The 27,059-nt window shown below is 36.4% G+C and overlaps 1 protein-coding gene across 6 annotated transcripts in view; it reads right to left on the bottom strand.

Moving 5' to 3' along the window:
• The window catches only part of GAS2 (growth arrest specific 2), a 92,439-nt gene that overhangs the window by 35,054 nt on the left and 30,326 nt on the right, over positions 1-27,059 (bottom strand). For all 6 annotated transcript variants that reach the window (XM_039725014.1, XM_039725013.1, XM_039725009.1 and 3 more), the window contains exons 4-7: positions 19,785-19,926; positions 10,406-10,469; positions 5,730-5,874; positions 2,439-2,546 (exon numbers count right to left, since the gene is read on the bottom strand). In XM_039725014.1, coding sequence (XP_039580948.1) covers positions 2,439-2,546; positions 5,730-5,874; positions 10,406-10,469; positions 19,785-19,926 — 459 coding nt within the window. The remainder of the gene's footprint in view (positions 1-2,438; positions 2,547-5,729; positions 5,875-10,405; positions 10,470-19,784; positions 19,927-27,059) is intronic.

Genomic DNA, 27,059 nt, shown 5'->3' with positions numbered 1-27,059 from the left:
AAAGAAAAAAATTACTCTAATTTTAATGGGACACTTTTTGCTACATATTCCAAATGATTTCCTTTCCTTAGAATCACTTCAAATTGACACATGTACTTTGTTTCCGTGATTTTTTTACTTGAAATCTATGCTCTGCCATGTTTTATTTTGCTTTGCTATTCCTTTTTCACTTATTCCATATATAGATATTAATTAATAAAAGAGGAACTTGGGACACTTTCTCTTCTAGTTTGAATGCTGGTTTTGGGGTCTTTTTCCTAACAGAACTTGCAGAATTAGAAAAAAAAATACAAATATTATTAAATAATTTCTGAAAAAATAATCTTAGCCATCAATTAATAGGAGTTAACTCCTACCACATGGCATACTTGTAGCATTCTTGAAATGATAGAGGTTTTAAATTCTGTAAAGGTTACTGCAAAAAGCTAATAGGCTAATACAGTAGTGGATATACTAAGCCATCTTCAAACAATGAAACTGTTGATCTCAATTTAACTAGAACACATTGGGTTGTAAACAAATGGCATTTATTTGGCTGTGTCAAGCTGTGTAAAGAACATACAGCCTAGGAGGAACTACCTCAGTGGCATCAAATTCGGTGCCAAATACCAACACAATTAAAAATCAGCTACACACCCTAAATCTGCTTTTCACAACTGTCCAAAGAAAGGCTAATGTATCTAGTTATGTACTCAAGAACATGTAGAGTGAAGGGTAAAAACTTACCGTGATTCAGTGAAGTGTTCCAAGATGAAGTTCAAACCAACCAGAACCAAAAGACAACTGACATTTAAAACCTAGGAAAATGAACTTGTTCCCACTGAAATGCATGGCAAGTTTCCATTTATATAAGTTTTGCAGGAATGATCTTTAATACTGCTGTTTATTACCTAATCTATATTACTATTATTTTTTTGCACAATTCAACTTGGAATGCAGTAGTGTGATATGAAAAGGGATTTTTGTTTGCAAACTTGGAATGAAATCTGGCTTGGACTAGATTGCATAATAAAGAAGTCAGCAAAAGGGAATTTGACACTCACCATTCTGGCAGAACTCAAGTTTCTCAAAACAAAAATATTAAAAATACTTTGATACTGTTTTTAAAATGAAAACCAGAAGGAAGAAAATGTAAATGTTAAACTGTGCCAGATTACTGAGGTCTTTAGTTAATAATCATTACCTTCTTCAAAGTGGTTTGAAACTAGTACTAAAGCTATTGCCTAAATATACTGCAGAATTTTTAAAAAGTCCCTTACTAGCTACAAACCAGAAAAGCTATTAATCCTTTATACTCAAATATCTGTGAGATTTAAAAAATCTCTTATTTCTTCTTCTTTATGACCTATTACTGAATTAATTAGGAGTTCTTAGTACTTACTCAGCACAATACTTATACATGTTCCGAACTTCACACTCTCGAGAGAACCCAAACCCTTATCTGCCTTCATTGACTTCACTGTGAGTTATGTGAAGCAGACGTTTGTGACTGAATAAGCGCTCTGGTATTTTGTTGAACCAGGAACTTCACTTCTGCAGATAAGAAGTGACCCCTCTGACTTCTTCTGTTTACAAGTGCTCAGTTTTATCAGGTCACAGTTATGAGCCTTTAGCAAAATAGGGATAACAGTTATTTGAGAGTAAGACCTATCATTTTGTCAAGTCATGACTCAAGAATAGTGCATGTGGAGAGGAAGATGGGAAGAAGTGTAGTATGAATCATATTCTTAACATACAACTACAGAATAACAAGATTAGCATATTTTCAATTATTATTACCATAGCCATCTATAGAGACGATTAAGTGGATCAGATGAATTAATCTTTGAAAGTATAGATGTGCTAAATTCAGCCACATAATAATGCTAGCAAATATTGATACTGATTAACTTTGTGCTATGGGAGTTAATAATCTACATACAAAGTCTGCAATACAGCTCTGGGTTTGGAAATATCTGTCAATCAAATGATGTACTATGGATTTTAACGGTTTGCTCACACTGCTTTAGCAATATATCTTAGTCATGACTTGGCAATTCAATGATCATGAAGCCTTTGATCTGTTTCCTGATCTGTTAAATAGTATCAGCCAAAACAGAGTGGGAGAAAGGCTGTTTTAATGCAGTGGATATTCTTTCAAGCCAAACCGAGAAGTCACCAGCTCTATTTCTGAATACTTTTCTTTTGGTTGCAATTGATTAAAGAGAGAGCAAATTCAATGATCTAAAGTCAGAAGGATATTTATCACATACTAATAATTCCTTGGGCCAGTTAACACACCGTAGGTTATTTATTCTCCAACTGTGTCATAAAAATGAGTCAGTGCTGGTTAACCAGAAATATTTTTTCCTGTTAATCAGTGATGTAATTTTCAAAGTGGAAGGTAGCAGTAAAGTAAAAACAAAGTAAAAATAAAAAAGTGAAAATAAAATCTTTACCCTAATAAAAAGGATCTTCTCTCCAACTCTGTATCTTCCCTGTGAAAGACGCTCCACACAGAACTTATTAGGGCATTTACAAGGTGGATCTTCAGAAATGTGTTTAACCTATAAAACAAGAAGTTATTAATATGAACTGTTTAAAATAGCATGGATACCAAAACATTCAATAAGACACTTGTCATAATGTATCATTTAATATAAGTATTGATTGATGATATTTTTCTTGGTTTTGCTTAACATTTCCGTAACCCCAGAAAGCACCCTATGGTGCTTCCAATAACAATGATTTAGTAGCTGAGTTAAAATAGTTACACAGTTCAGCATCAAATTTGCACTCTTTATCTGAAGTCAAGCAGTTTGTTACATGGAGTCTAGCACCAAACTTTTGTAACTGTATTCTCAGTATTTTATGATGAATCAGCTCAAAGTGCTAATATAGTTAACAGGCAAAATGAAGGTGTCACAAGATGCATCCTGCCTTCTAAATATATATACATATACAGGTGTCTTCCTTACCATTAAGAGGCTCTGCCTCTTTAAAATTGTGCTCAAACCCCTTAGGAAAAAAGCATACAGAAAATATTGTGACATGATGAAAAATTAATGCCAAGACACCCCCCAGCAGTTTCAACTACCATTTGATGATCTCCTTGTTAGGGCTAGCTAAATCCAAGTTAATTTAAGGGACCTCAAGAACACTATCATTGCCAAACCTAACTACATAACCCCAAAAAATAAGGGCTGAGAAGAAACAGATGAAAACCACCTTCCTGCATGTTATTAGCTGCACCAGCTTGACTTTGGCCTCCTTGCTCTGGCATGTGCTACCAAAGACAGTGATGTTTAGTACAAGTACATTTTATACTCCTAAATGATGGGAAAGTAGCAAAGGCATCAATATCAAAAGAGCAGGTCTGGCTGTGAAACTCCTCCTTGGCATTCAAATTGCACTTCTGCATAGGAACAGTGAGAAAAAGTGCAGCATTTTCATACACTGAGGTTTTCTTGGACAAAATACCTACCTAGTATGTCAGCACCAAACAATGCAGAATGCCAGAGGAACCTGTAGATGTTTGTCCACTTCAAACAATATTCCAAAGACATTTTCATATCCAGTTTGTAAACCAAGGCCTGTAAAAATGGTCTGAGTCCCAGGAAAGGATATTTTCAGAACAGCTAACAAATTAAAGTCTTATATTGTTTCATAAAAAGAAAAAATGCTTGGCCAAAGCTGTAGCACTCTAATGAGTGTTTTGTTTATCAAGAATAGATAAGGCTTTGAAGTACAAACGTTTCTTCAGATCTGCTTTAAGAATTAAGTTGCAGTATGTTAAATAAGCCAGAAAGGCAACCAATTATTGTTTCTATATTTTTGAAACTAGCCCTGTTGAGTGATTTAAAGGCTTTCCAGATATTTCTGAAATGGTTCAATGCCTTTATTTGAATAACATCATTAATTAATTAATTGTGGAGGGTTTTTATAAGTATTCTTAAGACTTATTTATTTTTAATCAGGGAATAATATTTTTATGAAGAAAAATAACTAAAATAACATGTAACAGAGGAGCTCTACATGTATTTTACACACAAAATGTATTTCTCAAGTATCAGATGAGTTGTCCTCAGTTTGAATGTATCAAGTTTTGAATTTTAACATCAGTTACTCAAATTATTTTTATCAACATGGATGAGACTTAGCCTCCATTTCTAGATAGTTAATGTACAATAGGAATAACTTAAATGAAATCAGTGGCTGATTACTTAAATCCAAGTGCAGGTTGCTGAGGATGAAAAAGGTGTACTCCTGTATTTCTTGGAAGGTGGTACCAAGACTGGAATTGTGCTTAGGGAGTTTTTTGGCAATGGCCCTCTGAATATTGTTCAATAATGAGGGATTCCTGACATAATATCCTATGGCATTATCACCCTGACAGCTGAACATGGGTAGTAGGAACTTAATGCTTCATCCACCAGAGTTCATATAAGGAATCAAAACCCCAGAGTAACTGGGCCTAAACACGTTCAAGGCTGTTTTGAACTGTGTAAGCAAAATAGACCCATCTTCTGCCTGTGGAGAATGAAAGCCAACAGTTCTATTCTGATGTAAAGCAGAGGATAATAAGATCTTCACTGCTGATCCTGCTGTTGAGGGTTCCATTGCCTTACTGTCCCAAAGGACACAGAAGCATTGAGTGGAATTTGGAAATCAAATAAGGAAGCAGAGGCAGGAATTATATTCTATTTTATTTTAAGTCTGGACTATATGAGAAACTGCTGCTATTTTATGGTGTGAGTGTCTGGGGCAGTGCAGGTCAGGATTCTAGCTGGAGGAATTCCATTCTGTTTCTATCCATACTGCTTTCTAAATTAAAGGAGGTGGTTAGAGAAAACCTACTTTCTCTCTGTTCAATTTCTACATGATATGCAGTCACCAGCCTCCTTCTACACAGAACTGTTCTTTCTCAATTCTGTTGAAACACAAGTCCTTTTGCAAAGTTAAGGAAGAAATACAAACCAGAAAATTTTAAATGTAATTATAGTCATCAAATAAAAAAAGTGTTTCAATAAAATGAAGGAACATTATATTCCATCTGCTCTTTGTAACAGGAAAGTGGCACATGGATTTTTCAAGAAGTGCTTTGTAACTCCCAGGTGGCACATCTACCTTGCAATGTAGTAGTTACTATGGTAACTGCTTCTTTTTACAGGCTAGATTTGTACTTTTCCAGTTTAACCTCTTCATGGTCTCCAAATGTGTCCTTTTCATCTGATTCCAGCTATTTCAAATGAACCCCTGTGGGTTTGCACCAGAAACATGAACACTCAATATGCTGCAACAAGCTTAATGAAATTGAAAGCAAGATTCTAACAGTGAGGAAAACAATGCTTGTTTTTTTACTATGTGAGAATCATGCAGAACAGCAAAAAATTAGGCTGAAATATCTCAGAAGCGTTTGTTAACATTCAGTACAAGTCAGTATGAGCCAAATCTTGTCCTGATTCAGTCCTTCCTCAGACAAAGCACCAAGTGGGAGTTGGTGAATAAGGAGTAAAAGAGTAATAAGAAGGGAATGTGGTGCTAAGCACCAAGCTAGGCTAAGCTGCAGAGCTCCTACACAGTGTGATTTTTTTTTCCTAAGCTTCAGGCATAAATAATTGTGGTCAAAAACCAAATAAGTCTGTAAGTCAACAAGTGTTTAAAATAGAGTGAGATGTTAAACTCAGGCTTGTGTGTGTTTTGCATATCAGAATCAATAAGATAGGAAGGAGCTTCCTCCCACAACTTACAGCATCATCCAAGAGTTTCCCTGTACTCTTTTTCGCGGGAGACTTTGTGGGTGATGGTGAAGGAGATGGAAGGGGAGCTGAAAGTGTTTCCTCTTGTTCAATCTCTTTTTCCAATTTTATTAATCCAGGAGGTTCCACCCCACACCTTTTGGAAACATGCAAATAATAAATTATTAGTCCATAGAAAGTATTATGTATTTTAAAACAAAACAGTGGAAAGAATTTCTACTTTGTGTGTAATAACAGAATGATACACATTAACAAACATGTTTAAATACACCAAGCCATACTGCCATAATTTCAAATTAATTAAAAAAAAAATAGATGCAGTCTCTCAGTTTATCAAAAAATACACCAAGCCATACTGACATAATTTCAAATTAATTAAAAAAAATTAGATGCAGTCTCTCAGTTTATCAAATTTACAGGAAATATAGGTACTTTTTCAGCTTCTCTGTCTGATATCATATATGCTGATGAATAATTTATGAACAACACTAGACCTCAAAAATTGCAATATTATGCAGGACATAGTCAAGTTCAGTACATTTGCACTTTTTTTCTATTTTATTTTCTTTCTTTCCAAACAGAATATTTTCAAATTACTCAACAACTTGTATTTTGTATTAGTATTTTCTGAAGAAATACAAATGGCCATTACTCTTCAGAAGTGGTTAGTGTTTCTACTAATTGATTTTTGACAGTCTTCAGATCTCCATTAACAGTGGCAACACACTTGTTGGTCTAGCTCCAGCTAGAACAAAATACATGCAACTTCATCATGGATAAACTCAGAACACTTGAAGAACAAGATTCTTTTTGAAAGATCTTCTGAAAGCTTTATGGCAAGTGATTGAGTCAGTATCTCACAGCAAGCAGCAGAACTTGGGCAGAAGTCAAAAGTCTAAAAGCGCATCCCATTTTCCTAATTACTGATAATCCCCTTCTGGTTTTTGGGGTTTTTTTACCTGCCAACACTGAATAAACCCCAGAAAAACACTCAGAGTTCCTTTTTCAGAGAATGACTTCAGCTTGGAAAAGTTATCATGCCAGGTAGACTTCTCACAGCAAACTACTTGCACAAATGAAATTACATTTTTTTCTTCTGCAGAAAAGTCCACGGTCCAGATGCAGAACTATAGTGACTTACCTAGATAGAGACCTGGACACTAAAATATGGAGCAGTAAGAAATACATATCATGAAAACTAACGCTAAATACCATAATGATCTTAGAAGTGTACAGAGAAAAGATATAAGCACACATACTAGCTTTTGCATTTTCCTGATAATGTTTAATTTAGTCATACTACTGCCTAGTAAATTAATAGAAAGCAAACCAGGAACCAAATCTGTGCTTGTATTGGCTTGTAACTGGTGCAGTCTGTGTAATGAAAAACCAGCCAACATTGAAGCAAGCACTTATATACAATCTATTTACTTCCTGTCTGTCTGCAGATGCTGACAGGCTGTAAATCATGTAATTCCCATTGGGCTCTAGGCCTACTTCTGCATACAGCCTTACTCATCAAATAAAACTCTTCCAGGGTAAGAAATGTTGCTTCTTTGCTTCTACTACTTTTCATAGTTTCTAAATTTCATCTTTGTGACAGATTTTTGAAGTTTCCTCTACTTCCAGTATTCTGAATTCCTTTGATGAACAGTTGAAAAATAAAATCAATGATCAAAAAATACACACACTTTTTCCCCCCATATGCTGTATGAACCCGAAGCAAAGTTGCTGGAAAACTGAAAGTGTAAAAAGCCACATCTTTTCTGAGAGGGGTAGAGGTGCAAATTCTGGGAAGGTATGCTGAGCATTTCCTTTTCTGCTCCTTTCTAGCCTGGCTTCTCACAACTACATGTGAAGCAGAAATGGACTGTAACATGATCTGTTAGACTTCTTAAAGCACCACTTTCTGTTTTTATCAAGGTAAAATTGAATACAATAACAGAAAGACCTTGACATTTTCCAATAGTAATTCCAAAAGACCTGTGAGGGTTGTTTAACCCTGCAGAGTTTAACAGTAACCCAAGAACTTCATCTTTTGTGCAGAAAAAATAATTTATCTGCTTTCCATTGTATAATCTCTGACTTTCAAATACTTAGGAGAATGTTGGACCTGTACAACCCACTGCAACAGTCCTGTGCATTTTCAGAGGTAAATTCCACCCTGTAGGACACTTCCCTCTCTCATAAATCTCACTGTATTGACATAACATCTGCCAGTGACACAAAGCCTCATTTTAACTATTGAAGTTTTGCAGACGATCTCAGAACTTTGTTTTCATAAAAAGCTGAAATTCAGGATAATTTATCAGGCCATTGTATTTTTATTAATATCTTTGAACTGCCACTTTTTGAGCCAAATGGTCACACCAGTTTCCCACTCACTGTGCAATCCATCCATCAAGACCTCGTGTCCCTGATTTGTCTAAGAGGACACTATGTGATAACGTGCTAAAAGCATTCCTAAAGCAAAGGTAAATCATCACCTGCCTTCCCTCCTCCAGAGAGTATCTGTTGAATACAAGTTGAGCAGAACAGAGCTCAATTTAACTCCTCCTCAAGCAATCCTCATTCTTCCTCACTTGTGCCTCAATCACAAGTTCATTTGCATTAAATAAAAAAGTTTAGGTTGACTTTCAGGAGTTACAGACCTGAAAACTAAGAGTAATCTAGCTGGGCAAAGTGTGCCAAAAGCTGAGTCCTTGTGATGAGTAAGCCACTTTGAACATATCTTTCTGCTTCTACAATTACTCAGTGTCTCTGACACTTTTTGTTCTTTAAAAACAGATTGAGACATTTTTTTCAAAGATCTCTACAGCTCCTGCTCTGGAAAGCAGATCCCTAAGACTGCCAACAGACCCAGTTTGCTTTACAAAGCACACATCTGACTTCCCTCTTGTTTAAAGCAGCACAGCTTCCTCACTTTATTGTGCTCTTTCCTACCCTTAAAGAAGGCATTTATCAATTCTCGTTTCTCATACAGTTCTGGTTACCAGAGCTCAGGCAAAACAGGCATCATATATTTGGTTTTCAATTGTATAAACCACAGTTTTTGTGTACCTTGGAAGTGTACAAGATTATAAATGGGGATTTGTTTGTTTTTCAAGAGATACTAGAGCAGGGAAAACAAACAAACATGTTATTTGACCCCTAAGCTACAAATAAAATTAAAATAAAGAAACATAAATACAGAAATGGAAACACAGTATGTAAAATAATCATTAATGATATATGGTAATATTCATGCAATATAAATAGAAAATAGAATACACATATTTTAAGGGTAAAGGGATCGATATGCATAATAATGAAAGCATGGCTTATTTATTTATTTATTCAATGCTTCTTTTCATGTCTGGAACAGAAAGAATCCGAGACGTGGAAGCTTAAGACAAATTTAAAGCGTAACATTCTGTTTTCATTCCCTTGTAGATCTATTGAGACATCAAATCTCACTGCAAAATGAGATTAATCTAACTCAACCAACTTTAGCAGAATCCAACACTGCCTAACCACAACCATGCATTACCTGAGGAAGTTGGATACTAGAAAGTAACCAACCAGGGCAGATACCCTTGACAGTTATGCCCCAGGCACAGGGGCTTTGGGTGCTGTAGGTCTGTCTCCAAGCTGGTCTTGAAAGCAGTTTGTTTGCACAGGCAAATTAAGATTCATTAAAATGAATTTCATTATGCACCTGCAGATCAAAATACTTTCTGCTTCGTGGGAAGTTAAAGCAATTTGCCATTTGAATACAAGTTGTAGAGATAACAAAATAACAGAAAACCTGAAATCACTATTTTTTTTGACCATTGCTGTTCCTATGCAAGCTTCCACTGACAGCAAGGGTTTTCTGAAACTTGACCATGAGACAAATTTCTAGTTTTCCATGTGAGTTCATTCACAAAATATGAATACACATCACACAATTTTAACAAAGCCAATACTAGTTCTTAAACTAGGAATAAACAGGGGTCTCCCTCACCTTGTTACCACAGGGAATTCTTCTGAAATTATTGAAACTACCTGAATAGCAAGGTACTCCAACGTTACACACATCAATGAATGCAACTGCAAAATTACATGCAAGACTGGGCAGCAGTGCTGCTGCTAATGTATTTTTCAGTAAATCTTATGCACTGTGCTGGTTAAATCTACATCTGCAAAAAGGGGGGGAAATCACATTCTAGTCACTGTAATTTTGATTGCTTAGCAAAAGTCTTTGTCTTTATGTCAAAGATAACATTACAATGTACTGAAGGTCCAGCACAGCTAAAATCATCTTGGCCAGATTTAGATCAAGTGAAGATCCCCTTATTACCAGAAAACTTCATTAAATTGCAGGTTTTTTACTGAGAGATCTGACTTTAGAAGGAGAAATGGCTCAAAGCTTTGTAGAAAAAAAAAGTCGCAAACCCTTCCTCTCCTAATAGAAGGAAAGCCTACAAATATCTTCAGTGATGTACAGATATTTTGTAATATTTGCTAACAACTGTCCTCAAGAGTGACATCCAGTGAGTGACCTCCTGAAGAGTGACATCAAACATTCTATTTGAACCTAATGAGCACAAAAGTTAGCTTGAGATGTGCTGATTTAATATGTGTGTCAATAGCCCCTGCTGTCAAGAATGCAAATATTTTAACAGTCTTAGAATATTTTCACCTACCTTGCTGCAATTCTTCCAAGTTCCAGCAAACAAAGGCACACTTCTCTTGGCTGCTTGTGGAGTACTAGAAAAGCAAAATGAAGATGGAAAAACACTGATAAATAAAGGCTATTTTAAAGATCTTAGTGATGGAATGGAATCTAATCATCAACATCTGTTACTCTTGACTCCGTTTTCTTTGCCTTCAGTAGAGTTTTATTGGAATAAAAAGGATGGGATTGATGAATGGTTCTCAGAGTTCAGACAGTTCAGAAGCTCAATTTAATTATCTAAATCACTGAATAATTATTTGGGGTAACTGGTAACCTGCAAGCAGTTCATAACTTTTTAAAAATAATCAAGAGATCTGGCATAACACTTTAATTAGCAGAAAGTAAAAAATAATAACATTAGAGTGATACTTTTCTTTCTACAAACTAAGATAATTCATATCCTTTAGATCACTATTTTTCCTAGCCAATTTAATTTTAAAACATAACAAAGTTGCATTAACAAAGACACACCTCACTATAAATTTGGTCCTGATTTATTTTCACATCTACTCTTAAAGTAAATATGAAACTAGAATGTGTTAGGAATCAGCTCTTTACAGTATAAAAATCCCAAACAGACAAAAAAAGAGTTTCTTCTTTATACATACATACATATAATGCAAATATGCATGCCTGGATTCCACCCAGAATAGGTTTTTTTATGATTCAGTAGTAGCTGTGACACAGCATGATGTTCTAATTTTTGTGAGAGATTGAAATGTTAGGGGTTAATGTCCCAACCATCCATTTCCAAAAGGAGCAGGTGCTTTGCTGAGGCCAGGTTTGCACTCCTTACTGGAAAGAGAGGGGGACAGGTTTTGGTTGTGTGGTGGTGAAATAACCGTGTAAGAGCAGCCCAGGCACAGAGGTGGCGTGCACCCACCACCAGAGGATGAGCACAACAAACCTATTTCTGTTTGGCAACATGCTGGGTTTTGAGCCAAATAAGGGAAAAGACTCACAAGAAACAGATTCTGCCAAGTGGAATAGTGCTTTTTATCATGGCAATGTCCTCCCTTACATAACTGGCTCAGGTGTAAAACTCCCTTCCATGGATGGTATGGGGACACTTCATGGGCCTGAAGACACACATCCCTTCTGATGGGGCACAACTGTTACTGTGACATTTTATGGAAGTCCTTTTGCTAGGATTTTCTCCTGAGAAGCTGAGAAACCTCAGAAAAGAAATGTAAACAATAACTATCCAATGCCTGTGGAATGTGGTCTGGAGCTGGTTTACCAACAGGTGCATCTTTGATTGGTCTCATGTGAATTGTTTTTACTTGATGACCAATCATGGTCCAGCTGTGTCGAGGTTCTGAGCAGTCATGAGTTTTTATTATTCATTCCTTTCCTAGCCTTCTGATGTATTTCTTTCTCTATTCCTTTTAGGATAGCATTTTCAATATAACATAATATCATATATAATAAATCAGCCTTCTAAGAAATATGGAGTCAGATTCATCTCTTCCCTTGTCCTGGGACCCACAAACACATTGACACACAACTGGCTCAGCTACACTGCTGTGACAGGCACCTGTCATGCTTTAGGTGTCACAAACCATCCAAGTCCCCCAAAGTGTGCCCAGACTAATTTTCTGAGGCTTTCCACCAGAGGACTGCACCTCATCCACAGTGCTGGAACACTGCAGCACCCTCGCCTCAGCAGTGGTACCCTGGATGTTGTCACCTGAACCTGACTGTATTTTAACCCACTGAACCTGGAGTTTCATGGGCTTACCCCAACTTCAAGAGATCAAGACTGAGACCATCACTTTAAACACGAGACATTGAAATTGCAACAATTAGGTCTCACTTCACTTTCTGTTCTTATCCTTTCTCTCTTTTCCCTCTCTATTTTCCTAAGTGGTATCTTCATACTTTGCTGCATTTCTATAGATGATAACAGCCAAAATAGCTACATACCCCCTTTCCATTGCAACCAAACTGATCTAAAAGAAACCTGCCATATATATACATATATATACACACACATATAAATATATATATATAAACACTAGTCACTCAGTGTGGTTTCACTCTCACCTGCCCAAAGGAATCTGCTAGCAAGAAGCGCAGTTACCCTTGCCTTCAGGGGCAAGTAATAACAATTATGAAATACCACCATAAACCAACAGGGTTATTTTCCTCCACGATTCAGAACAGGTAACGTTCTGTAAAGAAGTTCAGCAAAGCATATAAGCAAAATCCAAAATCAATAAATCAAGAAAGTGTCTGTATAATCAACTCCCCAAAACTTCAAGAAGAAGAAAGGAAAAGTACAAGAAAAGAGAAAACAGTAATTATGAGTATATTGTAATCTACTCTTCAGAGATACCTACTAAAGCTCTTATGTTGTTGTGAGTAAAAAATCAGGTTTTAAAAATTTCCACAATATTAAAAAAATTTTCACCTTACACTTCAGATTGAATTGAGACCAAAAAGTAATTGTGTGACTCTTTGCATAAATAAGAAAAAACCTGAACAGCATAAAAATAATTTTGTTTTTAATGAGTTAAGGTCAAGACATCAGCTATATAAAATTTTGGTAATCTAAAGACTCACCTAACACAAAGTCATGAAGAAAAAATACCATACCTGAAAAAGATATTTCAATTTCTAGTTAAAGCTCTGAAAGCAATTACTTTGTTCTATGTATGTATGAGACCCAGAAGGAGACTCCACAGGTTTGAATATCTCTAGGTAATAATGCCCTGAGGAGGACCTCCAGCCTCTGTGACTTCAGCTTGCAGCTCCACTGACATGAAAAATGTGAGTGCTGTGAGTTAATGCTCATCCCAGTATCTTTTCCTAGCGTCTGTGTAGCCCTTTGAGAGGTATGCATTTGTCCTCTAATCTCATCCAAATATATTCCCAGAAGTAAAACTGCAGAGCATGAAAACTAAACAGGCACTGCACTAGAAAAATATATTTATTCTTCAGCCATCTGTTACTAAGAATATAAATTATGAACACTTGCACATTCAGCTATTTTCAATATTCTTCCTTCCCACAACATAGTAATTACATTAAATATTTACCTTTAGTAGTAATCAGTATTTTTAAAGTGTTACATTCATGACCCTAGATGTATATTCTGCTATTTTGGTTTTAAACTGGTTGTGACAGCCCCAAAATAAAACTTGATTTTAAGAAGCAAGGCATACCCCAAAATATAAATAAACTGGGTTTGGAATACTCAAACCAAGTAAATTGCAATTCATACATATGTACATCTGAATGACTTTGGATTGGATGAAAAAGAGTGGTTCAACTACCACTATTTGCAAAAAAATCCACAAATAGAGCCAGAAGAAAATTTGATTAAAATTTGATTTAAAAAAGTAAAAAAAAAAAAAATCTACTCAAACAAAATTCACAGACCTTTAGCAAGTCTGACTCAACATAACCTAGACACATTTCATGCATTTCACACTGAACAATGTGGCACAGTGACATCATTGTTAGAGGATGAAGACGTGTGCAGGCAATAACCAACCACAAAAACAAACATCAGCTCAGCTCATAAGACAGTGCTTCTAAGGAGAAAATAACAGCATTCCTGAGGACTATACAGCATGTGTATTTGGGGACTTCAGAGACCAATAAATGTTATTTTATGCAGATCCCCTGCATAAAATGAATAGAAATATCCCTCTTTCTAGAGAATCTCACTGATGGCATTTGCTTGACAAGAACGCAATGGGAAGATATAGTGCAGACAAGTCTGGCTTATTTTAGGTGTCCTGCCTTTTTGCTTTTCATCTTATCTCTAAATGCTTCTTATTTGCTGTCCTCACTGCCTGCATCTTCACATGCTACCTCCAGCCACTCTTTGTTAACAATAATTCCTTTTCAGTTCCTGGAAGTTTTTATCCTTGCTTCTCTCTGGCAAAAACATTTCTTCACATTGCTCCCTCCCATCTTGTTGCTGTCCCATTCTCTTTTTACAGGTATTCCTCTTTTGTTCACTCAACCTTTGTGCTTCCCCAGAGCTCCTTACCTCAGTGCCTGGATGCTACCCGGCAAAGCAGAGGAGGAGCAGCCTCTGCTTTCAGCACTATTAGAACCTGTGACTGTGAGGAGACAGAACACACATGGAGTCCGTGTGTTTACTGAACAGGTTTAAACTGAAAGTTCACAATAACATTCAGGGCTTTTGTTTTGTTTGTGGTTTTGTATTTGTTTTAAATTAGTGGAATATCCAATCACAATACAGAAATCAACTTCTCACAACTTCCTGCCAAGTTTCAAATCTTGGCTTCTAACACTTTTATAAACCATTTTTAATGAAGTCAGTCTTCCTTCTAACTTTTTTTTTGTTTGTTTTAAAGATTAAGATATCAGGCATAGCTGAATAATAAAAAGTAAATATTATTTCTGTTTGTAATGCATTTTTTATCCCATTAGAAGCAAACAGTTTTACCCAGTGCCTTAGTATTTACTATCACAGGCTTCCAATTGCCATAAGAACTCACACTAGTTTAGGGTAAGTTTTCCAAAAGGATGGTCCTTTGATCCTTCTTCCTATTGTCTCTCACATTTTCCTTTAATTTTAACTCTGATCCTACAGAAGGCTTTTGGTTCTTAAAAAAACCTTCAATATTGTTTTGTCAACACTCTTAACTTAGAACAAACTCATCCTTGTTTCTGCATCAGAGTTATGCTATGACACACTTGTGCTTCCCCTACACTCCCTGCCCCATTTCAGCTCAATCACTTATGGAAATCTCAGAACAATTAAGGTGTCAAACATACTAGATCTAAGGATAGTAAAGAATTAATGTAGAAGGGATACAGAGGTCACCGGAACACTAATAATTTACTGAAACTCATTAGTTTAACATGCAAATCCAATGGTAACAACAAAGAGTCTAGGATGCTTCTATAGTCCTCAAAATGAGATATATTCAGTAATATTATGAGTAGTTTAGTAAAGAGTTGTGAAAGATGGGACAAAATCTTATTCTGATGCAACTTCAAGTAAATTTTAACATGGTGTTACGATATGTAGATGTTTCAATATAAAAGAACAGAAAAAACTTGCACCTTGAAATCAGATAAACTACAGTAACAATTTAAAAAATAATCTTCCCTGTGTATAAAATATTTTTAAGCAAGCAACATTTGAATATTTTTTTAAATAACCTTTAAGCCACCAATGTTAGAAGAAAGATCAGAGGTGCTGGTGTTTCAGTTTACTATTTCCACTAAAACACTAAATGCATTTGTTTAGGAAACCTGTCCATGAAACTCAAATCAATCAGTTGCATCAAAAGAAGTCCATGTCACATACTGTGTGTACAGGTGCACAGAATATACAAGCACAAAACATTAACCATCAACAGCATCCAACAACTCCCAAAACTGATTACATATCAGCATGCTGACACACTCAGTGGCAAACCCTTTTCTTGCTGGGTAGACTTTATCACAGAAGAGGTGCAGAATATTCATTGGTTCCAAATCCTATAATCATCCAACAACACTCCATTACCACAAAGAGTTCAGAACTTATGTTTTATGTTCACCGACTAAAGCAATCACAGAAAATCTTACCATTCTTATTTGTCCAAGAAGAGTTTTCTTTGAGTATTATACTCTTCAGGCATGAGCAAAATTACAAATATCTCCACCTAGAATGGTTCCATGAGGAAAATTACCAGAGCTGTGGGGATCTGCTGCCCTAAAGCCCTACAGGGGCTATTCCCTACAGGGGAATTTACAAGGTATATTTATGGGAACAGAGGAGTTAAAGGCAGTATTAACATCCTTACACTGCATGAGAGAGTTAACACATCATGTTCAGGGTCCCACATAGTCTGATACATCTAAGAAGACCATTCAATGACACTGTACCTCAAGATTTGCACAGATGATCAAAATTTGGATTTTGGATCATAATTTTCGGCATTAACAAAGCTAACTCCTTCTCCTTTAAATACACAAAATTTTAAAAGTAAAAAACATGACTATGCTAAATTTGGCAATGAGTGCAGGGAGCACACATGGTGTCCCTCTATTTTGCAGCACTCAAGATTATCCCTACATACTGTGTTGCTATAATTTTTACAGATGTTCATGTGTGAGCTGTAGCTCATACATCAGGTATCCCAGCCACCTTTTCTTTGCAAAGCCATTAACTCGGAGACTTTCCTGCCATGTCTCTGCACTTGGAGATAAACTGCTACCAGTCAGCTCTGGCTGTGTTATAAATCTTAACAGAAAACAGTTTTTCCAATTTGTTTGCATTTTAACCTATGTTAAAGCATGGTAACATTCAGCAAGACAAACTACATCATATTACAGACTACTAACAAATTAGCAGTACAAATCTTCAAATTTTTGAGCTCTCTACCATTCTCTTCCAATGATATCTAACGTAACCAGTGATTAGACAGCATAATCATATCTACTAATATGTCAAGCACCTCTATTTTTCATTCTATTTATTTTTCCTTCTATTTATTCTGAAGACTTAAATCTTCTTTCCTTGTTTGGCTCAGCTGAATAGCCCAAATCCAACAAAGCATTTGAAACTGCGCTTAACTTTAAATAATTACATGAATTGCTCAAATTAGTCCACAGTTGAAGGACATGATCAGGTCTGCTCACCTGCTTGTGTGGCTCAGCCCTGAAATGTTAACCCTCTGCAGAAGCAAGCCTCTAAGAATACTCAGGATTCCCATTAACATCACTTACCTGCATGCCCATCAGGCATGGAGTGCCCCTATCTGCTCTAGTCTCTGTTTGAGACAGCTCCATTCCAGTGAGGAATACCTTTGTACCACTTGAGTCTCAGTGCTAAAAATTAGGAGTGATGGAAGATGCATTTGTGGGCAGTTATACTTGCACGATTCAAAGATTTCTTCAGAACTTACAACAATGAGACAGTATTTTTAAGTAATGAGAAATAATAGCAATTAACAATTTCTTAGCCAGTATAGACTTTGTTTTGCTGATCTCTAATATACTTGGTACTTTTTTTTTGTTTTAAAATCAGTGTCATAAATCCATCATTCAAGTATTTCAGTGCACTAGATCTTCAAAATCACTCTTATAATTCTAGAGTACATATTTGCCAGAAAAAGACCTCAGGAATGTTTTATATTGTACAGTAGCACGATGAAACCCTATGTGCCTCTAATTAAATAACACAGTATTTGCATACCATAAAGCACACAGAATAAGAGTGAAAAAATGAGGATAAAAATCCACTCAGTTGAGAACATTGCTACAATAAAGGTTCTCTAATACAGACAGAAAAAAGACGCTTTATCACTTCCAATTTACACACCGATTTACTGAGTTTATGAGCCGTGGGGAAAAACAGAAGAAAATACAAACAACAGCTACCTCTGTAACCATAATTTCACCACAATTAATAACAAAAAAAAAATGCAGAATTCAGTGAGGCAGTGCAAAGACAGATGTCATTCACACACATTTCTCACTGCTTTGAAAAGAACCTTTGATATTACTTACCTTTGCTGAATGTTTGCTTCCTATGCATTGGTGAAGTGATTTGTGGGAGAGAGAGGAACATAAAAGCTTTAGATTGGCAACTGTTAAGATTTATCATTATTTCTAATGCATTAGGAAAATCTCAAAAAAGCAAAACTTTGAGTTAATTATTAAACTGAAGGAGAATAATAGCTACTAGTTTTATCTTTTTTTTTTTTTTTAAGGCATGATTACCACCTCCTTCTCAAGTTCAGAAAAATGGGTCAAAAATGTTACCAAGTCCTAATCCTATTTCAAGCAACATAAATCTTTTCTACAAGTACATTATACAATAAAAGGAAAAACCTCAGAACCTAGTTTTTAATCAATGAAGAAGAAAATCAGTCGCTAATCAAACAAAATGGAGTACAGGTTTGCACACTCAGTTGTATTTCACTTCAGTTTTCTGAATGAGGAAGTCCTCTGGAACACACCTTTTCAGTTGTATTTGCACTCTGTTTCACTATGGCAGGCAAGGCATTGTGTATGTGTGAAAATTAATTATCAGGAAATATCAGTATTTCAGCTATGTCAATTCCAACTCTAAACAAGATCTAGTTTTGTAAAAATGCACAACAGATTTGTGGAACAATGGCAAATGGCTGGGCTTACCATAGCAATACAAACTTCAAATACCTTGAAGTATTCCATTAACCAGAGGTTCTTCTGCCTGTGTCAGGCATTGGAGGTCTGCATCTCCTGGTGTTTACAAGCTTCTTGGTCCTATGTAAATGGTCAACTTCTTCACCATTTCAAATCATTGAAACTACAATTATTGTTCATCTTCCATGTGATTTACCATATCAAATAAGAATTTCATCTTAAAGATTTAATTAACAAAACAGAGTCAATACATATATTCAACTTACTATTCGTCACCTTTGAGATAGTAATCTGTCCTCTGCCAAGCATTTTCTCCCAGACATAGAAAATAATGTAATCAAAAAACTTCCCAGGATAAAAGAACAAACAAATGAAAAAGAAAAACTCTCTCAGAAATATCTGTGCTAGACTACAGAAGCAGAACAAGACTGTAAAAGAATGGGAATAGATCAGTCACAACACATGTAAGAGCTTCAACAGGGCAAAGGCTTTTGAGCAACAGAACAAAGAAGCTTCAGCACAGTGTGTTCATTTGTCTTCCAAAGAAATTGATCTGTCACCATGACTGCTTTATCTGATTTCAGATAGCAAACATTGGACTCTTAATTTCATGAGATCTGGCTGAAAAACTGTGAAGACTCATAAGATTTCCTTTGAAGAAAGAAGAGTTAAAACAACGAAGACTATGTAGTATTTTCCTGAGAGTGCAATTCTTTTCATGAAACACCATGAAGCAGTAGTATTGGATAATTTTTGTCCAGAACTGCACAAGGGAACTAGCTGGGGAAAATGATCAGCATGGGAAACAGACAAATTTTGTATCTTCTCACCTCCTGTGCAATTCACTAAATCTCCACAACTAGCCAAATGTCTGCAGACAGAACTGTGCATGCACTTGTATCCTACTTTCCCAAAACAGAAAAGCACCATCTTATACATTGAACTAAGGAACAGCATTCCATGCTCAGAAAAGTATATGTAAGGGTGAAAAATATTTGTGTGCAAGAAAACATAGCAAGAGTTTTCTCTCATTTAAGTTCCTCTTAAAACTGGCTTAAATGAGTAGTATGTGATGTGTACTTTAATTGTTCATTCTACACACAAGCAGCACAATTAACACAAACAAAGGTCAGAGTCAGAGTCAGGACCTATTAAAAGCCTTTCTGTCTTTCAAGGCTAAAGGCAAAGGAAAAGTTATCTCAAATTACCAACTACTACATGAAGAATAAAGAAATACATACCCAAACCTTCTGATTCAAACAGGCAGGTATCATCCACACCTACATCTCTGCACCAGGATAAGAAATTTGCTGTGTTGTCCCGTGCAAAAAAAGACCCTGAAGGAGCATTGGCTTTGCATGGAATTTTCCGAACTGGTAAGGTCTGAAAAACAGGAATTCTTTATTTAGCTAAATAATACATACTATCATAATACTTAAGTATTACAAAATCACTATGCAAGTTTTGCATAGATGGGTAACTCCCACCAACTTATTTCCTTGGCCATTAAAGAATTCCAAGCAAAGAAGCATGAGAAGTGAATTTAACAGCATGCAGTTCTCAGCCAAAAAGTCTTTCCAAAAGTCCACACAATGAAGTTGAGAGCTGAACCAACATTAGCTACTTAGGAATATGACTAACTATAGGCTTTGTATTTAGTGTTTGGTCCAGTTCACTGAATTAAAAAAAAAAAAAAAATTATAGACAGAATTTAAACCAGGAACTGAACTTTCTTACAATTAAGGATGAATTACTTTCAGTTCTATGTTAGGAGGCAATCACAGTGTAAAGGAATGGGTCTTGAGGCCCAAAGACTACAAACACTTCAGAAAGGTCACTGTCTCCTGTTTAACAACACCCAGAAGTCTCCAGTGCACAACACAGGCCTGTAAATCTAGTAGGTACAAAGTCAAGGTCTACAAAGACAGGTTCTCACCATACCAGAGTAGTTCCCTTTACATTATTTCAATATCAGAAAGGATGCTGCTGATACAGCATCAACATCTGTACCAAACAGAGTATTTACCACAGCAAATCTGCTTCCTGCATTGGTACATTTACTGAGACACACTGAGAAAAGAAGTCCTTAGCATTTAGTTTCACTTAAGGCTTCTTTTCCTCAAAAGAAAAATAGCTGTACTACATGGACAAGTGAAGACAGAAAATAAAACATTGTTGATATGTAACTTTAGGGATCTATAAATCATGGAGGAATTCAGACCTTATGTTGATTTGAATGCACTGTTTTTCCAATGCTGATTTATGAAATTTTTACTTCTGTCTGGAGTCAGTAGTTGCTCAATGAAAAGTGAGCTAAGAGGTAGAAAACTGCAAATATGGTGTCTCTACTCATTCCTAGCTTAAAATTACTGGAAATGGGGAGAGCAACACAGGAGTAGGCTTCCCCTTACAACAGCTTCTAGCAGTATAATAATGTCAGCATTAAACACAGCTTAGAAAGAGTTTAAATCTTAAACATATTATACATATGACAGCAGCAATGTAACAGCAGAATATGCCTACATGCACTGAGTTACTTGCTGCTACCTACCCAACAAGCCAAATAAACTGAAAAAGAACAACTGCAGGCATAATCACCATTGTACTTATTAGTATGTCATGGGGACTAACAGATTGTCTTAGATACATAAATATGTCTCAGAGATTTATGCAATTAAATCTATTCCCCAAATCACCATCTAGCTTTCATTCCCCCATGATTCTTACTCCAAATACTCAATTTACATTTCCTTGTTTTGGAAAAATTAACTTATTATTCAAGCTATTTGCAAGGAGATATTATTATTTTTCTACAATTTATATAAAACACTGATGAATTTTCATGATGAATGATTTCACTGATGAATTTTGCATGCTATTTTAAACAAAAAAATCTTATGCCACAGATACCATATCACCTCCTGGACCATCCAGGAAGAAGGAGGGAAAATCAAGAAGGAAGCAGGGAAGTAAAAACAGCTCTTCTCTAATCCAGAATAAATAAAAAAACTATACAACATTAATTCTTTCAAGGGGCTCTAGATATGGGGCAATCTTACAGATCAGATGAAGTTTTAAAACATTATTTCTGCCCCTTTCTATTCTTCTGGAAGAAGAAAAAAAAAAAAAAAAAAAGTAGAAATAAATGCTCAGTTTCTTACATATCAGTGATTTTGTTTTTCTTTTCTTAAAGAAGTTAATAAAAAGCTGTTAGCACTAGACACATTTTTTAGGCTAGCATTCTTTTAATATTATACTAATTTCTTCAAAGAAACAATGAGTATCTCTTCTGAGACAAATACTTATACTCTACAGACAGTTTCTCCCGTTGCATTTCCTCTCAGTGACTTAGTCTTTAGGAAGAAGTAATGCACCATTTGTGCATCTCTGTCTCTCCCTACCCTTTCCCAGGAGATTTTAACTGGACAAATCTAATATAGTCTCTAACTATATTAGTGTTAAAAGGACACCCACTTCTTTTAAAAGCAGTCACACAAGTCTCTGGCCTGTTGGAAGAAGGTCAGCTAGTGCAGGCTGCAGAGGAAAGCCGTCAAAACAGGACTTCCATTCCATGATTTTGCACTAAAACATTGCAGAAACCTTAAAGAAGTCCCTTCTTCAAAATGATTTCCCAAAGAAGGTTCAACCCAACCATAGCTCTTGCAGTGCAAAAGAGGAACAAGCAAAGTGGGCAGGGATATTGGACTGGCACAAAGCAAAATGGAAAAAGGCAGAGAGCAGCAAGAGTTGGGCTGCTCCATGAGGGAAGATAATCCAGGGTCAAAGGGTGAGCCCAGCACAGGCAGTGGCAGCCCTCACTGGCAATGGTGCAGTCCCAGAGCAACCAAATAAGGCAATGCTGGGAACATAAGAGCTTTAGACAATTGTTCTGTTAGAGGAGGAAGAGCCAAGTCAGGTCTAGTGTGTCCAGGGAAGGCGAGTCAGAAACAGCAGAAGACAAGGCAGAACTCAGGGCTGCAGCAGACACTGACCTAGCCATGAAACCCGGGACAAGGAAGGGAAAGCAAGAAGGAAGCAGGGAAGTAAAACCAGCTCTTTCTAATCCAGAATAAATAAAAAAAAAAAATCAACTATACAACATGAATTCTTTTAAGGGGCTCTAGATAGGGAGCAATAGGCAGCCAGGGTGGAGATAGTCTGTTCACAACACAGCTCTGACAAGAAGAGGGCTTGAGGTAAAAGGGACATTCTGGGCCATGGGCAGAGAGTGCAGGTCAGGGTCTCAGGGGAGGCTGGTCACAACTATTAAGGTATTTTGATTCCCTCAAGTCTTGACAATTAATCTGTGGGTTTTAAGAGTTTCAGTGGAATCAGAAATACTCATTACTTTATAATTAACTCCATTTGGTCAGTAGGGTGCAAAGAGGTGCCATATCATAGCACTCAATCAATCCAGTTACAGAAAACATCCACTGTACATACATCATACTTGATCTTATATTCACTGAATCAAATTATCAGCATCTCTAAAATGTTTTAACAACAAGAAAATCAAACAGAATGAAATTCTTTTCCAATATCTGCTTGGACCAGATTATCTGAAGTGATACACAGACATTGAATCAACTGAGTTAACAGTCAACATCAGGGGACCAAATAAACAATATCTGACACTACTACACTCTTCGTAATTTTTGATTTATTACATCAAATTAAAAGCACCAATTCTGGATGATCTGCTATGGACAAATAGCACTGTGACAAGAACAAGATGCCAAGAAGCCAGCTCCAGTATTCCTGGCACCTGCAGACTTGTGCATAAGAACTTCAGAGAGAATGGAAAGGAGATAAGGATACAGATGCTTAATGTGTAAGAGCAGACCTGCAGTGTCAAATCATGTCACCTCTCAGTTCTCATCTCTAGATTTTTCCACAGTGTCCATGTTCTCAGGCTTGCCTTTGCAGAAAACTAGTGAATCTTCTCCAAGAAAAGAAACTTCTGTTTCTAATGCCAGGAACATCTCAGAAGAGCTAGTGACATCATGCTGGGTTTGTTTGCTTCCACACAGCTCTAGTCAGTTCTGCACCTTTAAACTGCTTTGTGCTGAGACAACCATAATAAATAACCTATATTCTTTCAAGTCCTGCTGAGGAGACTGAACAACGCTGTTCTGAAAGTCTGTATATAAACCACTTAGATTACCTTAGAACTATTGAACAGCAAAAACCCTCAAAACACCAACCCAAAAAAAAAATAATAAATAAACGAAACAAAAAAAGAAATTTTTGTGTGTGTGACTGGTGGCTGCCATCTGGCATTCAGTGGAGACTCGGGCTCAGTGTGGGCTCAGCCCATCTGCTCTCCCTGGCCCTGAGCCCAGCAGCACGAGAAGCCTCCAGCAGTGGGCCTGGAGACCAGGACCTGCTGTGTGGCACAGAGCCTCCAGCAGAGCAGGAGCAGCCAGGAGCGAGGAGATAGCCAGGAGAACCTGCACTGCCTCTCTTCCAAGGAGCCACTGGGAAGGCATTGCAATGCCTGGCAGGAACGCAGGAAACCCCAAGTGACCCTTGGGTCGCTGTTGCTCCCCAGTACTAACAACACATTAATAAATCTGGTTCTAAATATTTTGTATCTTTTGATTTATGTATACTGCAGTGACTGAACGTAGAATTTCCTTCTAGAAGATCAATTCAGAACAGATGGTTTATGTGTCAGTAATCACCTGAAATTTCATACACATAAATTGCAATTCTGTGCCTTGACAACTAAGACTTTTAAACACATCATTTAACCTAGCTTCACTATGAAGCTTAGACATTCATGGAACTTACAACATTCCTTTACAGTGTCTTTCAAAAGCACATTTTTGGTAGTAACAGCAAATAGTAAGAGTCTAGGTACAGAACATTACACTTTACTAAGCAAATTTGTGATATTCTTAATTTCATAGCGACAGAAAAATGTTTGATTAACAGATGTCCTGAACAGCTCAGGAGTGACAAATAACCACATGTAAAGACAAGACATTGTTGCAAACAACAGCAACATCATTTAACAACCAAAAAGAGCACAAAAGCCTCGGGTCGTTTTCTGAAGCAAATACTACACGGACAAATATCCCTGACATCACATGATCTCACTAAAATATATGAGTTTCATCCCATTTCCCACAGTACTAGGGTCTTGCTGAAGAGAACAGCAAAAAACCCCACCCTCTTTTCTATTCAGTAATAGCCCTAGCAGGTTTATCACACAAATTATAGGGAAATACTCATATTTTCTAATCACCTACTAAATTTTCCTACCACCTCTTAAACAGAAGTCTACTTTTTTTAATATTTCCAAAACTGTCACTGTACTGCTCAAACTCTAACACATGAAAGCTTTTATTCAAGAAAGGCTTCATGCAGAAATATTTTTTACTGAGTTGTATAAATGGTCTGACTATTTCAAAAGTGCTTTCTAACAGATCATTCTGAAATAATTAGGTTTCCACATGGCAAAACTGACTTTTGTTGACATAGTATAATATGACCACAGTTGCTTTGAAGCATCAGTGGCCGCAATTACTCCTATCAAGTATCAGGAAAACAATTCCCCAGTCACACTCCTTTTACAATCTTGTCTTGTTGACGTGCATGCATGTGGTTTAATACAGGATGTGAAAGTGCGAGTGAAACATATGATGCAATCCTGGAAAAATGCTGTCAGGTTCACTTCTAAATCCAAAAGGGACTCTCTTACATCGATGCTCTGAAATCACATGGAAAAATGTATTTTTGGTACTGCTTTTTCAAAACGAGTTCACGAACAAATACTAAAATCCCCATTTATTTGACTTAGACTTGACTTGTATTTTGAAGATTGTTCATCATATTTCCCTTTTTGAAAAGATGATTTCAGGACATTTTGAACTATCACTTATGCTTGAATAAAAAGAAAAAGATGAGCAATTTGTCTGCTATGAAAGAGGGCTACAGTTACTAGGTACTCAAAGGGAAAATTTGCTTTTATCTCCTGATGACCTACATTAACCAAAATGGGGGGTGGGAGTGGGAAATTATGCCATGAAGTACCTAACTGCTGTGGTGCCTTGCTAGGCCATTTAGTGTTATGTGAGCAAAAATTCCTACTGAAATGTGATTATATCAGCTAAATAGAACATGTATCTATTTCAAAACTTTCTGCCATTTGCTTTTTAACTTAGCTCTGTGGCAGTACCAATCCCTTTCCTCCTTCAATTCTTTCCTCATTTCCTCAAGTGTTCTTAAACAACTGGACCAATGGCCAAAAGAATGTGCTAAACGTACATGTAAAACAGAATATGGAAATACATACATAGAATTTAAAATTAAGCATTTCCCACTGAAAAAAATAACTGAACTAAGAAAAGAAATACAAACCCCTCAGCCCTCCTAAAGAAAGCTGCAAAATAGAAGTTAAACCCCAGGGCAAATTTAGAATATGAAAACTCAGCAAGGAACTTCTGAAGGCTTAGGAGAGACAAAAAAAAGCCAAACTTTTCCATAGCCACAGAACTAAGAACAACTTCTAGATCGATGAAAAATAATATTGAACATATAACAAAGTAAGCACCCCTAAGCAATTAACTTAACAAGCAGCAAAACAGTTTCCTTCAGTGAAACACAGCTTTTATATTGTCATATCATGTCATTTTAATGGAACAGGAAATTGGATTTCAAGTTTACAGATCATGTGTTGATCAGATTTTTACCCTATATAATAACCGCAGAGATCATCAAAAGCCAAAAATCACTCATTATCAACTTTCTAGATTTTAAGAACGCATTTGTGAATGATTTGGAATCCCCAACATATTTACAATATGTCAATAAAAATAATTAACATCATCAAGGCTTTACAGAAATATACAGACTTCAACATTGAAATAACTGCAGGACTAAATTAATGCTTTAACCATGTAATTCAGTGTCAATTCTTCCATGTTGCATTAGTGTTAGCTTCTTAAGAGTAAGAATATATGGAAAATAAACTTAACTTTTAAAATTATATTGTTAAATTAAGCATTTTTTAATGTATTTTTTCTTCTAAGTTCTCTGTCCAACACACAGCTTGCTCATCACATGGCAAAAGATTGGTTATTCAAAAAAATAGTGTTAATACTAATGAACAATGCAGCTTTTACTTCTAGCAGCGTGCCAGAAAGCCAAGGAATACAAAAGACTATTCAAGCCACAGACAATGCACTGTGATATCCAGAAGTAAATAATGTCAGAAAGCAGCAAGGCAGAAGCTTCATTCACCAGCTGTTTCACATTTCATTATTTGACTAATAAGCAATTTAAATGTAGTCTAAGGATATGTGTATTTCAACACATGGAGGCAAAATCCCAATGTCTGTCAGAGCTGGAAGGCCATCTCTCAGGGGCTGGCTAACCCAGGGTAACACAGAGGGGGCACAACCAGGGGTCCTGCCCAGCAGAGCACGGCTCATGGAGGATCTCAACAGAGAGCCCACCTCAGCAGATGTCAGACGCTGTTCCTCCCACTCCTCTGTGTAACGGGGGGGGGA

The sequence above is a fragment of the Passer montanus genome, unplaced genomic scaffold (genome assembly GCF_014805655.1).
Source record: "Passer montanus isolate IOZ18808 unplaced genomic scaffold, ASM1480565v1 scaffold54, whole genome shotgun sequence".
Lineage (NCBI taxonomy): Eukaryota > Metazoa > Chordata > Aves > Passeriformes > Passeridae > Passer > Passer montanus.
Note: the sequence above shows the minus strand (reverse complement) of the source record. Positions and strands in the feature narration are given on the sequence as shown.